The sequence below is a fragment of the Ostrea edulis genome, chromosome 2 (assembly GCF_947568905.1).
Source record: "Ostrea edulis chromosome 2, xbOstEdul1.1, whole genome shotgun sequence".
NCBI classification, from domain to species: Eukaryota; Metazoa; Mollusca; class Bivalvia; order Ostreida; family Ostreidae; genus Ostrea; species Ostrea edulis.
The window spans coordinates 16043695-16057368 of NC_079165.1; the positions used below are offsets into that span (position 1 = coordinate 16043695).

At 35.4% G+C, this 13674-nt stretch overlaps 1 protein-coding gene across 3 annotated transcripts in view; it reads right to left on the reverse strand.

Moving 5' to 3' along the window:
- Window positions 1–993: 993 nt before the first annotated feature.
- LOC125679265 (innexin unc-9-like) overlaps window positions 994–13674 on the reverse strand; it is a 13261-nt gene continuing 580 nt past the window's right edge. The window contains exons 1-3 of one of the 3 annotated variants that reach the window (XM_048918368.2): window positions 13036–13674; window positions 4749–4928; window positions 994–3709 (exon numbers count right to left, since the gene is read on the reverse strand). The exon at window positions 13036–13674 is cut by the window's right edge and continues 580 nt beyond it. In XM_048918368.2, the coding sequence (XP_048774325.1) occupies window positions 2488–3709; window positions 4749–4861 (1335 nt within the window). In that variant the 5' untranslated portion in view covers window positions 4862–4928; window positions 13036–13674 and the 3' untranslated portion in view covers window positions 994–2487. Of the gene's footprint in view, window positions 3710–4748; window positions 4929–5115 lie in introns of all 3 variants that reach the window. The other 2 variants (XM_048918367.2, XM_048918369.2) reach the window with 2 other exon arrangements.

Here is a 13674-nt window from a genome sequence, read left to right on the forward strand (position 1 = left end):
CCCAAATATTTTTCGGCCATTTCAAGGGGCTGATAAAACCTGGAAAGATGGTGGATTTCGCAAATGGACAACTTTCTTAATATTTATAAATTCAGGAAAATATTTAGAACTTAACCTTGTTAAAATTGTAACACTTTTTAGGGAACCCTTAAATGTCTTATCAGGTTGAATATCAAGAGTAGGACAATTATAGATACCATCATTAAGTTTATAAATCATGAAAGGGAACAGAAAACTTGATTAACGATGGGTAATTTGTCTGTGAATTAATTGCTGTTCTCTATCAGCAAAATGGTCTCAAATTGTACCCAGTACACGGTCACCTGGGACCTCTCTTTCGTTTGGTACTTATACCCTGACAGAGGTACAAGACTCCTGACAAGTGTCCATTATCTCCGAGAGGAGGTTAATTTTCTTATCGTCTTGTTTTGTGACATTCATTAAAATATGTCAAAACAATGAGATGGCAATTAATCCATTTCCGTTCGCTTCATTAATTCTTGCGTATAATGTTTCAGTCTTATTCAGAACAGGATTACCTCATGCCGAGTTAAAGCCGAATGTTTTTACATGGGCGAAATTACATGTCTAGCTGAAATTATTTGATATCAAAAAACAAAGTCGATGGTGCCATTTCACGTTGAATGCCGTTTCAAAACAATTGCTGTGAAGAAATCACCACTCGATACGTTTTCTCATGATCTTTTGACACCAGCAATATATCTGCTGAATTTCAATTGATTTCAATGATTCAATAAGGTGTAATCAAGAAAGATCTAAAGTAACATATAAATACTCGCACTGGTGCCCAAATGTATGCTATCCCATAGGCTGAAATCAATCAATACCATTAGCAAGTTCTATGAAGTCGAAAAAAAAAACCAATATCCCTTATATATCGATATCCAATGAAAGAAAAACCAGGAAAAAATCCAACGATTTGATTCTAGTATTTTGTCTTTCCTGAAAAGAAAAAAAAATGAAAACAAGCACTACATTTTTTAAAATTTAATATCCTCTCTTGTATAAAAATAACACAACCTCATCATCCTTTTTCGTTTGAATTTTAAAACACAGCCATATCGCTTGTATTCGTTAAAGACAAACAAGGAGTATTAGAACATGTGAATGATTCTTTGCGTAATTAATAAGCTGTACAAATCAATTAAAACATGGTTCGTTGAAAAGATAAAATGTAGATATGAACAAGTAAGAACCAACAAATCATAAAGGCATTTTCAGTGACAAGTCTTCTTGAGCCTAAGGGCAACTCAAAATTATATCATGGACAGTTGGTGTTAATTAACAGAGAACCGACAGCATTTTCACAGAAAATGCATTCTGTAATTAAACAATTACATTTCTACAGAAAGGTTAAAGTTCTGCTCAACATATCATTTAAATAATTAAAGTTTTCATTAAGTTCATCAATATATAAAACACAAGACAAAATCACTCCACATATTGCTTTGGTAATTCATCTTCTTGCCAATTATCTTGCACAAAAATCTTAAAATACAAATTAAAGTGGTAGACAAAACATATTAGGGGCAATTAGTTTCCACTTAATCCACAATGACGAGTTTACAGTAGCGTGACCAGAACTGGTTAACCAGATTTGGTGACAATTTTAATCCCTGTCAAAGAATGACCCTGCACTGGAAGAACAAAGAGACCTACAACTACTTAGTCCTTTAACTGCGCGACAACGCTTAACAGAACCATACCGTATATACACACCCACAGAATGTTTTGATCTTTGGTCACCACAAGGCTCTGAGTCATGTGATTAGGTGGTCTCTTTTCATTCCCTTGTTCTGTTCATCAAATGCCAACTACTGACATACTTTTTGAATATTTTATACAAGATTGACACGACAGTCAACACAATTAAAACTGGTGAATATATATTATAAAAACAGTGATGTGTTGCATGCAAAGTGTACCGAAAAAGTAAAAACACGGTGATTGAGGCGATCTTATAAAATAATCAGTTTATCTACAAAATGTTTATCACAGATATAGAGACTATTAAGGGTGCCGTTAAACTTGGAATGAACGAGACAAAAACAAACACAAAGCAAACAGAGAGATTATTTAACGAGTTACAAAACAACAAACGTAAAAAAGAAAAACACGAAACACACAATTCACGGTCGGAGAGATCATTTCTGCATTACACCCTTGCGTTAAGCAGTGGTGTTCATGAAATTTTCAGTATCATTAGTTATTAAAACGCTGAAAGACGTCGATTTGCATCACGTTACACATCCATCAGCACTCCTTACTGTCCGACACTTGGTCGTTCAGTGCAGCTACAAGCGCCAAAAACTAGGTTCAGACGAGCAACAATCAATACGGAGCTAGCTTAATGCCATCCATCTTTGGTAATAAGAAAAAATATTTGGCAACATGCATGTTTCAGGATTTAACATGTCAATTTTTTGGCCTTTTCAACTTCAACCTTTAAAGTCTTCACCTTTAAAACTATTTCTGACTTTCTTCTACCAAACCATTGATATCTACATCTCTATGTTCTTTCTCTTTTACGTAATCCTGATAGAGATACTTGATTATTTCAGATGTAATGACGTCATTAGCATTGTTACTGAACACACGCAGAACGTAACATCCGTCCTGACGTAAGTAGTTGTCAACGAATCGACGAGCGAGCTTTTTATCTCTCTCACCTCCTACTTTTCCTGATTTGTACAGTTTGTTGAGAAGAAGGTACTTTCGGATGTACGATTTTCGGTGCTGCGGAAACATGAATGCATAAGCACTAACGACTAAACTAAACGCGCTGAGAAAGGCGAGGAATACGTGCCAAAACCAAAGGAATATGAATATTTTCTCATTGAAGAGATTGATTGGCAAAACGCATTGAACTGTCCATCTCTGTAAGTTTGTCATTTGTCGGATCTCAAAGTCACATAGGGTAACTCGCGGAAACCTCGGCGAATACGTCCAATCTTCGCCGCTGTATAGCGAAGTGAGAACCTCAATCCCATAGACACTATAGTCCGTGCCGAGGAAAGCGTTCAGTATGTAGAGCTGTGATATAGCATTCACGAGGTACAATAACTTTATGAATAGAACGCATGTGACCAAATAGTTTCCAAAATGGCGACCACAGAAGCAGCAGGCAATCTTACTAGCGCGTTCTCGTAATCGAACGCACATTCCCGCCCGGTATGGTTGTATGCCACTCAGCCATTGATCAATGTACTTGACGATATGATTGAGCTTTTTCTCCCTGTCTTCTGGAGATATGTATTGGGTTTCCTTTGCAAGATTTCCGAGCTTATCCATGCTGATTCCACTCGAGGCGGAGAGTACTTTCCAAACCATTCGAGGCATTTTGAAGAGGAGAGCGAGGATAAGTAAGATGATGGGAACCCATTGATAATACGTCAACTCCTTCTGCCGACGATGATCAATATTTACCGGGATTTGGTTTTGAAATGGTATGTAGTACGTGTTACTGACCCAGCACACGAAGTTGGTGTAGTCGACGCGGTTTTCTGTGAAGTCCGCCGGACACCAACATTCTATAGGGTCACCCACGTACTGATTCGTGCTTACTATTACAGTAAATATTATCAAAAGTATCACTGTGTAGTAATGATTGAGTCTATCGATGAAATCGTCATCATAGATGGTGCGAAGTCCAACTTGTGACTGCACTGTACCCAGGACGTGGTCCAGCCTGAAATAAAAAAAATTTAAAAAACATTGGTGTATTTCTTTTTTTTTCTCTCTCTCTCTCTCTACATATTAGAATATAAATATCTATATTATTATCATATGGAGTCTCATTATAGTATTTATGATATATCATTAGTTTAGTCTTTATAAGAATTAGCATTGCACTTATTGGAAAAGCATATGAAAATTGTGTACTCAGTGGCATACAGATGTTAAATGTTGGTACGTAAAGCTTTAATTACAAATATACAAAAATTCAAATATGTAATCACTCAAAATCTAATTAGATTTAAAGAAAATAAGAGCATGCAAGCCTTTATTATCTATTATTCAAAAGCCGTTGTACTTCTGGAGAAAATAACAGTGTCTAATTGAAAAGATGTAAGCATCTGCAAGCATTTAAACCAAATTAAACCCTGACGCATTTTTCTTCTTCCTCAATACTTAAAGTCCTTGATCCAAACTTTGAATATATTTGCTTTAGGTAACTACAATTTTAAGTGCAGGGGAATATGAAAGCATTGCATTCTTCTCCTCTCCGGCTGCTTTCTATTGAGATATACTAATACCATTCACTGTCGTTAGGCTGAGAATCATCATCTGACTTGTTTTGCTCTTGCTGTGAGAGCGCCGATGATTCGAAACTAGTAATTGTGAATAAACTCTTGTATCATATTTTAAATGCTGAATGACGTCATGGGGCGTTTTATGGCATGTATTCGCAGAAAGTGTTATATAAAAAATTTAAACAAGTTCACCTGATGAAAATGATGATATAAGAATGCTAATAATAAATCATGAAAGCCTGAATGTGTCGTGCTACGTGCACAATAAAAAGTCGCCCATTTGTTAAATATGGTTAGCAGCAAAACTAAAATGGAAATAAAGAAATACACACTAGTAACACAAAGCTCTCAGATCACCAGTGTATAGTGGACACCGGTCTACAAAAATGGCAACACCGGATGAAGAAGTACGATAAAATAGAATAGATTATAGAAACTAATAAATAAAACGAAATTTGCTCCAGTTTGCCATACTTCGGTTGGTTGGGATCTTGAGGATCGGGTGGCGGTGGAGGTGGAGGCGGATCAGGCGGAGGTGGGGGCTTCCGGCCGATAAACTTATCCAAAACTGTAGCTGCAGTCGACATGTTATACTTGGTGTACCAATATAAAAATTCACGAGATGGAATGTACCACAAATGAGTCTAGAGCTCCCTGGTAGAAAATTGTTCACAAGATTAAAGGTTGACATGTACAGCGTGATTCACAGTAGACATGGAAAATAAAAAATATATATAGATGTATTCTTCTTTTCGCTAAACATTCTCTGCAGTTAAAAATATTGTCAATATTTTTTACACTCGACGATAATTTGAAACGAAAAGAAGAAAACACTGCCTACCTACGAACCTTATGAACCTTAAGTAGAAAAATCACCCTGCATTGAACAAGATATTATAGTAAGTCAGCGGCTAATCCTTATCAACAACACGGGCCCCGCTACTTTGGGGTATTATTCTTGGGGCTTTTGGACAAAAATGTCGTGTAAACGACATCCTGTGCGGTTAACACCACCAAGTCGAGAAAGACTTCCAAAATGGTAGTCCGAAAACTGATAAAACCTGGAAGCCGTTGTTCTGATATTGATGTGCAGCACAAAAGATTTGACAGGCGAAGAAGATGAATTTGACAAAACTACAGCATTGAATGAGATAAAGATCGTTGTTAGATTATCTAATAAGGTCTAAATAATCAGCGATTGATATAAGACAAGTCTCTATACCTCTCTATGCATCGCAACAACCCTGTTACTGAAAGATCGCTATCTCAAGTATCCATATTGAGTGAGTATTTTCCAGCCAGTTATCGATTGGTTCTTCACATACAACCAGAAGCAGATATGACAAAATAAGTTTACTGCTATCAGCACCACGGTGAGACCTTCATACATGTCAAAATACTATAATAAACTTGGTGACACACCGTAACAATTTACTCGGCGAAAAGAAACCTTAATAACAGACGGCTGGTATTTCGTCGGAGAATAAAGCAATCTTTAAAAAATGTTTTATCATATCAGAAGACCACCGTCATGCAAGACAACTAAAAAGTCACACATGAAGCTACTTTTCACATTATAATGTTTACATGGCGGGTTGTTTATGCTATGTTTATGTTCATCCGTATCTTAACATCCAAAGAGATTTAGTACCTGAAATTTCAAGTTCCACCAAAAAATCGAAAATCAGCTGGCTATGGGTAAAAACGGGAACATAACGAACAGTGATCAATCAAACAAATCTCATAAAGAGTAGGGCAAACACAGACCCCTGGACATACCAGAGGTGGGATCAGGTGTCTAGGAGAAGTAAGCTTTCCCTGTTGACCGGTCACGCCCTCCGTGTGGTGTATAACATAAATCTATGACAGTATGTTTCTTACCAATGCCCACCACAAAATAAATTCTCGTTAATAAATCCTATAATCATACAATAGATTAAGTTGTTTTGCAAGTTTTGATATAAGGAATACACGTCTAGTTTGTTTATATCATGGGGGCGTGTAAACAATAGGTTCATATAAACAATGGAACCATTGAGGTCATTTTTGCACAATCAACATCGTCAATTGCACAAATTATCCCGCGCCGATTGCACAAATTACCCCGTGCCGCCATTGTTTACATATCCCTGTAATACAAACAACCTACAAATTTTATTCCGTAAAGAATTTCTAACGCATTTCTTCACCACACTGGATTTTTTTTTTTCAAGATACACCTTCAAACAATTAGTAGAACTCCATTTGGACTAAAAACTCACTACTTCAATAAAATTATTACGAAGCCATACTAGGCTGCCATTAAAGTTGACTTCCTTTGACTTGTGTATTTATTCATGTTTTCAACACTATATATGGTGTTCGATCTTCTTGCTATCAATATTCAAACCTCTATAAACAGTCTTGATTAACTGAACTCGAATTATCATTACTTTTTTTTCTAAGTATACATTGGTAGTATTTAAAAACATATGCATGTGAAACTTATAATGAGATTAGAATTGACTGGTAAACTAACGTCACTTAAGCTTAAATGAAGCTGCGAGAGTTTTTTGTTTTTTTAGTTTGAAGGGGGTTTTGATTAATGTTCGGATGTCTTGACACGAGTGAACAGGCGAAATATGTAGAAAAAAATGTTATGTAAAAATCTTGAGGCGGTGATGTAAAAAATACGGATTTATTACACCTGAATTGCGCTCAGAAATAGCCTCGACGTAAATCAGTGGTTTTCATAACGAGTGGATCTGTAGTTCAATTTTTCTTCCAGAGAGCAACATTTCTGCAGCTATGCTACAGAACATAAAATTATACAAAGTATTTTTTTTAAAAATGTGTCCAGTTATCACGTAATTAAAAGATAAAAGGCACACTGTAGATTTGTTGATGCTAAATTTCCCAAAGTTACGATTAATCAAATCTTTAGACCTATCGTACTGGTATCGTTAACTCACAGATATCTACTTCAATGAAAAAATGATGAAAACGATAAAATTTGCATTTTTAAAAATATGCGGATTGAATACAGTATATTTATGAATTAAAATTCAACCCCCCCCCCCCCAAGTAAAATTCAAACTTTCATAAAACATCCGCGCATAGAAATCATTTATATCGGCCAAACGCTAGCAGCTGTTACCATGAATATTTGTTGCCTGTCAGAATATCATTCAATTCTTTGCTTCTACGCATTTTTCTATGTTAATTTAGAAAACTACTCTTCAGCTTCCCTCGGATATGCAAATATGATACAATATCATGGGTATGCATATCCAATGTTTTATAGAGATTTGTCATGCAAGGCAATTTTACTTTCTGACTTCTGAAACGGATCATGCACGCATTTGGTAATTAGAATCAGATTTTTTTTCTCAATAGATGTTCAAAATCTCAAAACAAAAGCTGTTGTGAATTCCAGTGGATTGAGACTAATCGTTTTAACTTTCAAACCCTGAAGGGTGCCAAAACTTAACGTAACACTTGATGTTATCCATGTCATGCAATATTTCATTGTTTCGGTAAGTAATTTGAAATCCACGTGACATACCTTTAACCCCGCAGTGGGATAATATTTTTTTCTAAACTTGACTTGCTTAAGATCCCCGATTTCTTCAGTTAAAGGATTTTCAAAATACTTAAGAAACAGCACGAACTTTAGGTTTATTTCTTTCAGTTTTGATTCTGAAAATGGATTTAACGCAAGAATCAAAACCGAATTTTATTTGTCATTTTTTTCTTCTTCATCTTTTAAATAGATCTTTCATGTTTACTTTTGTCATGGGTTTAATTTCTTATACCATCAAAAAACTTTCCCTCTACAACTGTTCTATCTCCATGGAATGTAAATACAAATATTCAACAGCACCAGGCGTTCCGAATTTATTTAAATAATCTAAATAATATATCTGAGAATGGCGAGTAAAAAATAATTGTCGAAGAAGTGTTCTCGAACAAGGGCTGAAAAAATACCCCCATACAGCAACAATCGTAAACAGAACAGAAATCCGCTATTTCATTTAACGTATGCCTTTTACAGAGTCTATATTGAATCAACTGTACAAATAAATCATTGATATTAGAAAATTTTATAAATGCATATTCGGTCAATGTTTTTCGTAAGTAGACAAAGACCTGCTTCGTACCAGCAAGTCCTGCCACGTTATGGAGAAATCATTTAGTATTGTAAGATCCCCGAAATCATTGTAGAGTGATAAAAAGAGAAGATGTAATACGTTTAATGAAAATCGCATCGTAATGATAAACATAAAAATGAAAGTAGAAAGGTTTCGCGTTTTATGCATATTGAAAACATTACTTAGGAAGATAAAAAAGCAGCAACCCAAGCACATGGTGCTAATTGTAAAAATTATCTTGGCTCTTGTTTGAGTGCTTCTTTGAGATTCTGGAGAATTGTTCTACCTATAGCTGGGAATGTGTGACAGCTGCTTATAAGAAAGAATCACAGTGAAGCATCACCTTTGTACAACTGTTCTACAGCCAGACCTTGATCGGACTTAACTAACCAAACACTTCAAACATCCATAACCACAACAGACAACGCAGTAAAAGCGACGCCGAAGCACGCCTGGCTTCATTGACAGGCATACCATAGTTTATACCCAATCACAAAATATTTCCTCCTTTTTTATTTTGCACGTGCATCGGAATGTGCACTGTACATGTGCACTAATGCTGGGATTTTACCTGGTTGAATTTATAGCTAAAATGATAATCTTTATTTTTAAAGTCGGACTTAACAACAATGAAAATTAATTATTTACTAGTTATCTACCGACTGGCACAGTTGGCGCTGGGTATAGGGGCGGGGGGGGGGTCATTTTGTGTGAGGAAACTTGAGTACCCGGAGGAAACCCACGTGTCCGAGTGGGTGACCACCATACCCTCTCACATACAACTACTGCCGATCACGGATATTGAACTCGGGTCGCAGCGGCGAGAGGCGAGTGCGTGAACAACTACCACAAAATGTAAAGCGGGTTTTTTATGTGAAGAGTAAGAAACCTTGGTAAAAAGATATACATGTATGTTGGTGTTTGTTTTATCTGCAGTGTGTGGTCATTGCATCCTCTGGCGATTCTGTTCAGTTTGAATCGAATACGACATAAGAATTACGAATAGTTTTAGATTTATTATATATATTTAAACTGTTGAAATACTCATACCTATTTCTAACAATCGACACAAATCCGGGAGTGAATGTTTTGCCAAATCTTGGACAGAAGTCCAAACTCACAAATTGTTGATCTTGCTGAGCTTGATTAGAAAATCAGATAAGAAAAAAGCAACAGAATTCTTCACAAATTTATCTGTCTACCTGTACCTATAGTTTTAAGTTTTTCTTTAACGAATGCCAAGATATATCAATTTTACAGAGAACAGAATCCCTAAGTTGAGTATAAACATTTATCATAACAAATCATGATTTTAATCACATATTCTGCGGAGGAAGGACTTGTGCTTTGTGGGGTACAGAATTTGGTTCTGTGGTATTACATTACATGATTTATTACATTACATTATTTATTACATTACATTATTTATTACATTACATGATTTATTACATTACATTATTTATTACATCATTCTTTATGTACTGTAAACAGTTCAGACACTTATTTTTTACTTACAGCTCTTTTTTTTTCGTATATCAAGCTAACCATTAGAAAAAATGAAAAGAAAAAAATTCGATGCGTTTAAAACAGGAACTTTTTTTTTGAGCACTGAGATGTAGAAATGTTAACTTCAATATTTCATGTAAACCAATTTTGACCCCTTACTATATAAATCGGGTAGGTCTGAGAATTATAATGCTTTAGTGAATCAATAGTAATTTTCCCTACTCGATATGCTACATGGTACAGGATTTACACAAATCTGCAGAACATAGTCCCATGTGGATTTCCCCAACACGTGATCTACTCATATGTATTTAGGAATATTCATGAATTTCACGTACGATTCAAACTGATAACAATGGTGAGTGTGCTATGGAATGTTTCTACAAGATTTTTCCTTACACAATATATATATCTTGTATAATCTGTGACCATTGTACATCATTCTTTTTACAGACATTTCCTACAAACAATTTTTTTTTTTTTTTTTTTTTTTTTTACATCTTTTGATGACTTCCAATTTTTTAAACAGTTTTCGACATAATTGGGGCATGTTTGAAAGTGTATTCGTTGATACTTAAGTTATTTACCAACACCATGAACATAATGCACTTTGAGCAATTCCTTAATCAACGTGTGAAGAGTTCAAGCGATTGCAGAGTGTTTCTATACAGGACAGTTCTGTAAACACATACCCAAAAAAAAACCACTCATAATTTGATCAACTTAACTTAATTCAGTTTGTAATGTTGCCCCCCCCTCCCACCCATCTCTCAATTTTTTCCACATTTTGTACAGAAATATTTGAAACAGAAATATTTGAAAACAGAGAAGTTCGATTTTCTTTGTAGCAAGTGTCGTTAATAGTAAATGTAGGAGACTTTAATCCAAACACTCCAAATTATTGTTACTTCGTTTGCCAACATTGTGCATGGGAAAAGGAAAATATATCACTGACAATTTGTTTGAATTATTATCATATCATGTAAGTTGTAACGCAGACCATCCAAATCAAAACAGACTTACACGATTTAGGATCTCGTAGTCTTTGAACACGATATATCTCTACCATCTTTTTGTAAAAAAAAATATTTAAATGTCCTGATTATTTTCAAAGGCGAAAAACCATAATTTTGATGATATCTGTGGATATGAAGGGCCTATCGATAGGGCTGACAATAGATGTCCTAGTAAGTTCGGGACAGCAGGCTGGAACACGTCTATGTATATTGCTCAGCCTTAGCTACATGTTTACCGAGCAATGGTGGGTTTTTGTAATTATAAGAAAGCACTCTATATCAACACTCTTTCAGTATTAAGTGTAACTTCTGTGGGGGTATCTTTTGGTCTTGTTAATTACCACTGTGGTAGATAAAAATGTGCAGTTGCTTAGCGGTTTTTTATGTTGGTTGTGTCTACAATTTGTAAGGAATACAGTATGTGTTTAGTGCACTGTGTATACCCGTAGTCCCTTTTCTCTTACAGTATGTGTCTAATGCACTGTGTCTATCCGTAGTCCCTTTTCTTCTTTCGTTTGTTCGGATGAATTCTATGACGTCGTACTGTGAAATAGACCACATTTAGATACTTCTGATAAAACACTTACATTGCTTTATATTATAATCAACATGGCAATTAAGCATCGTGGCGACTGACAACAACGAGCATTGAAGCAGATTGGGGCAGCAAAACCGACAAACAATACACGATTTTGATAGCCTTCCGTTACAGCAAATTTTACTTTTCTTCGATTTTTAAGAATCGACAAGCAGCATGAATGAAGGGTACAAGTCTATATTTTAGATTATTTAAACAGGAAATACTACCCGTTACCAGCTCAGTTACCTTTAGAAAATTATCTAAGATACCTGCTCATTTATTGATAAATTTTTAGAGCAATAAAATCACTGACATCATCGTGGATTTTATTGATGACATCAATACCAAGTGTTCTATGAATTGTACCCAGTTATCTCATTGAGGTATGTAATTAATCAGGTTTGTAGTTTATTGAAATTGGATTTGAAATGAAAAAAGGTCTCAGACAGAAGAATAAAAAAAGGTTTTCGAAAAAAAAAAGGTTGGTTGAATGCTTTTGGTTTTAAGATTTTGAAAATCCAATTAGATTGGAGTATGTATTTGATCAGGTTTGCTTTAGTTTATTTAAATTGGATTTGAAATGAAATTAGGTCTAAGACAGAAAAAAAAACCAGTTTGAAGAAAGAAAAAATACTTTTGATTGAATGCTTTCGGTTTTAAGATTTTGAAAATCCATGCTGGATTAGTGAGTTAAACTTGGGAAGAGAACCCGAGGCGCCTACATTCATAATGGCATACTCCGAGTACTGTTTTTGCCTTTTCCCACTCATTTGCATAAAAGCATTAAATACCGATATTTACGACACTGTCTTGACTTTTGATTATCCATAACTGATTCAGTGGGTGAGATTTTGGAAAGCGTTGCGTCCTGGCTTCGGAAAGTACACACCATGAGAAAAATCGATAGGAAGTCTGGCTGTTCCAGGCTCTTCAGCTCACCTAATTACTGGATGTACCTACGCCGTGAGTCCCTCCGCTTATACAATTAAGTTTTCATTGTTATGGTCCAAATTTTTGTAGTTTTCCTCTTTACTGAAATTGAATGATTCTCTCCTTTTTGAAAACGGATACTTTTTTTTGTAAAGAGTTAGTGTACTGAAGAGGATGTGCTTAGGGTTTAACACTTGTATCCACCAATTCATTGATAAAAAAAAACCTAAAAACCAGGCACTTACAGATATTTAAGTGATGTTTCGTTAATTCTCGTTTCTCAAATTTTAAACTGAACAGACTTGGAATATAAACAAACTATGAGGACCTGTACGCGTTATAAACAGAAGCATCCACCTTAACACGATTAAACTTGCCAATGAAAATAAACCTTTCCCTTTTCCGTTGAAAATCTTTACATATGATTAAAATGTCAAATGAAAACACACGTGTTACAGCAGTTAATGGCGGCCTATAAGCAGTGAATTCAATACTCCAACCAACACAAGTTCAATCTCATTTCAATTTCAAGGACTAGATAAGGCAGTTATAAGCGCCATGCATACAGACTTGTCCATGAAATGGACGGTGTCACTTACCAGTCAAAGACTGTCATGGAGCTGCCCGTCTCTACGCAGAGTCCGTTTCCCATGCTGACCGGTTCTGCTGCTCCTCACAAAATTTCAAGGTATAAAGCTGTGTACACGTAGAGTAAAAATTAAAAAAAACACAAATAATCCGTCACTGCAGAGTTTCTATAAAAGTGAAAATCCAGTCTTGAATTTGTTGAAGTATTTCTTGAGCGATATGATATAGCTGTAACATTCTGTGACAGTCAGTGTAGGGGACATGTTTGTAGATTCCGAAGTATTATCCGCAGAAAAAAGAGCATCAAGCACACTGCAGTGAAAAACGCAATGTAGGCTCAAAGGTTGTTCGAAAAAAAAAAACACGGCGCAAGCTTGTTACGCTCTAATCAGCACTGCTAATACAATGCGAGATTTCCAATGTCTTCTGTGAGTGTGGGTAGTTTAAAATTCCTATTACATATGAAAATGACTTAAATTCGGAATACACAAAGTTGACTGGTCTTGCGCGTAATACTCTGGCATATAGCCACACCGAGGTGCATTATTGTTCATCCATTGTTCAGTTAAATTCTAAACACAATAATCATTTTCTATAACGACTACAGGCTGTTCGGTATGATCAGTTTTACAAACATAAGAAAGAAAATC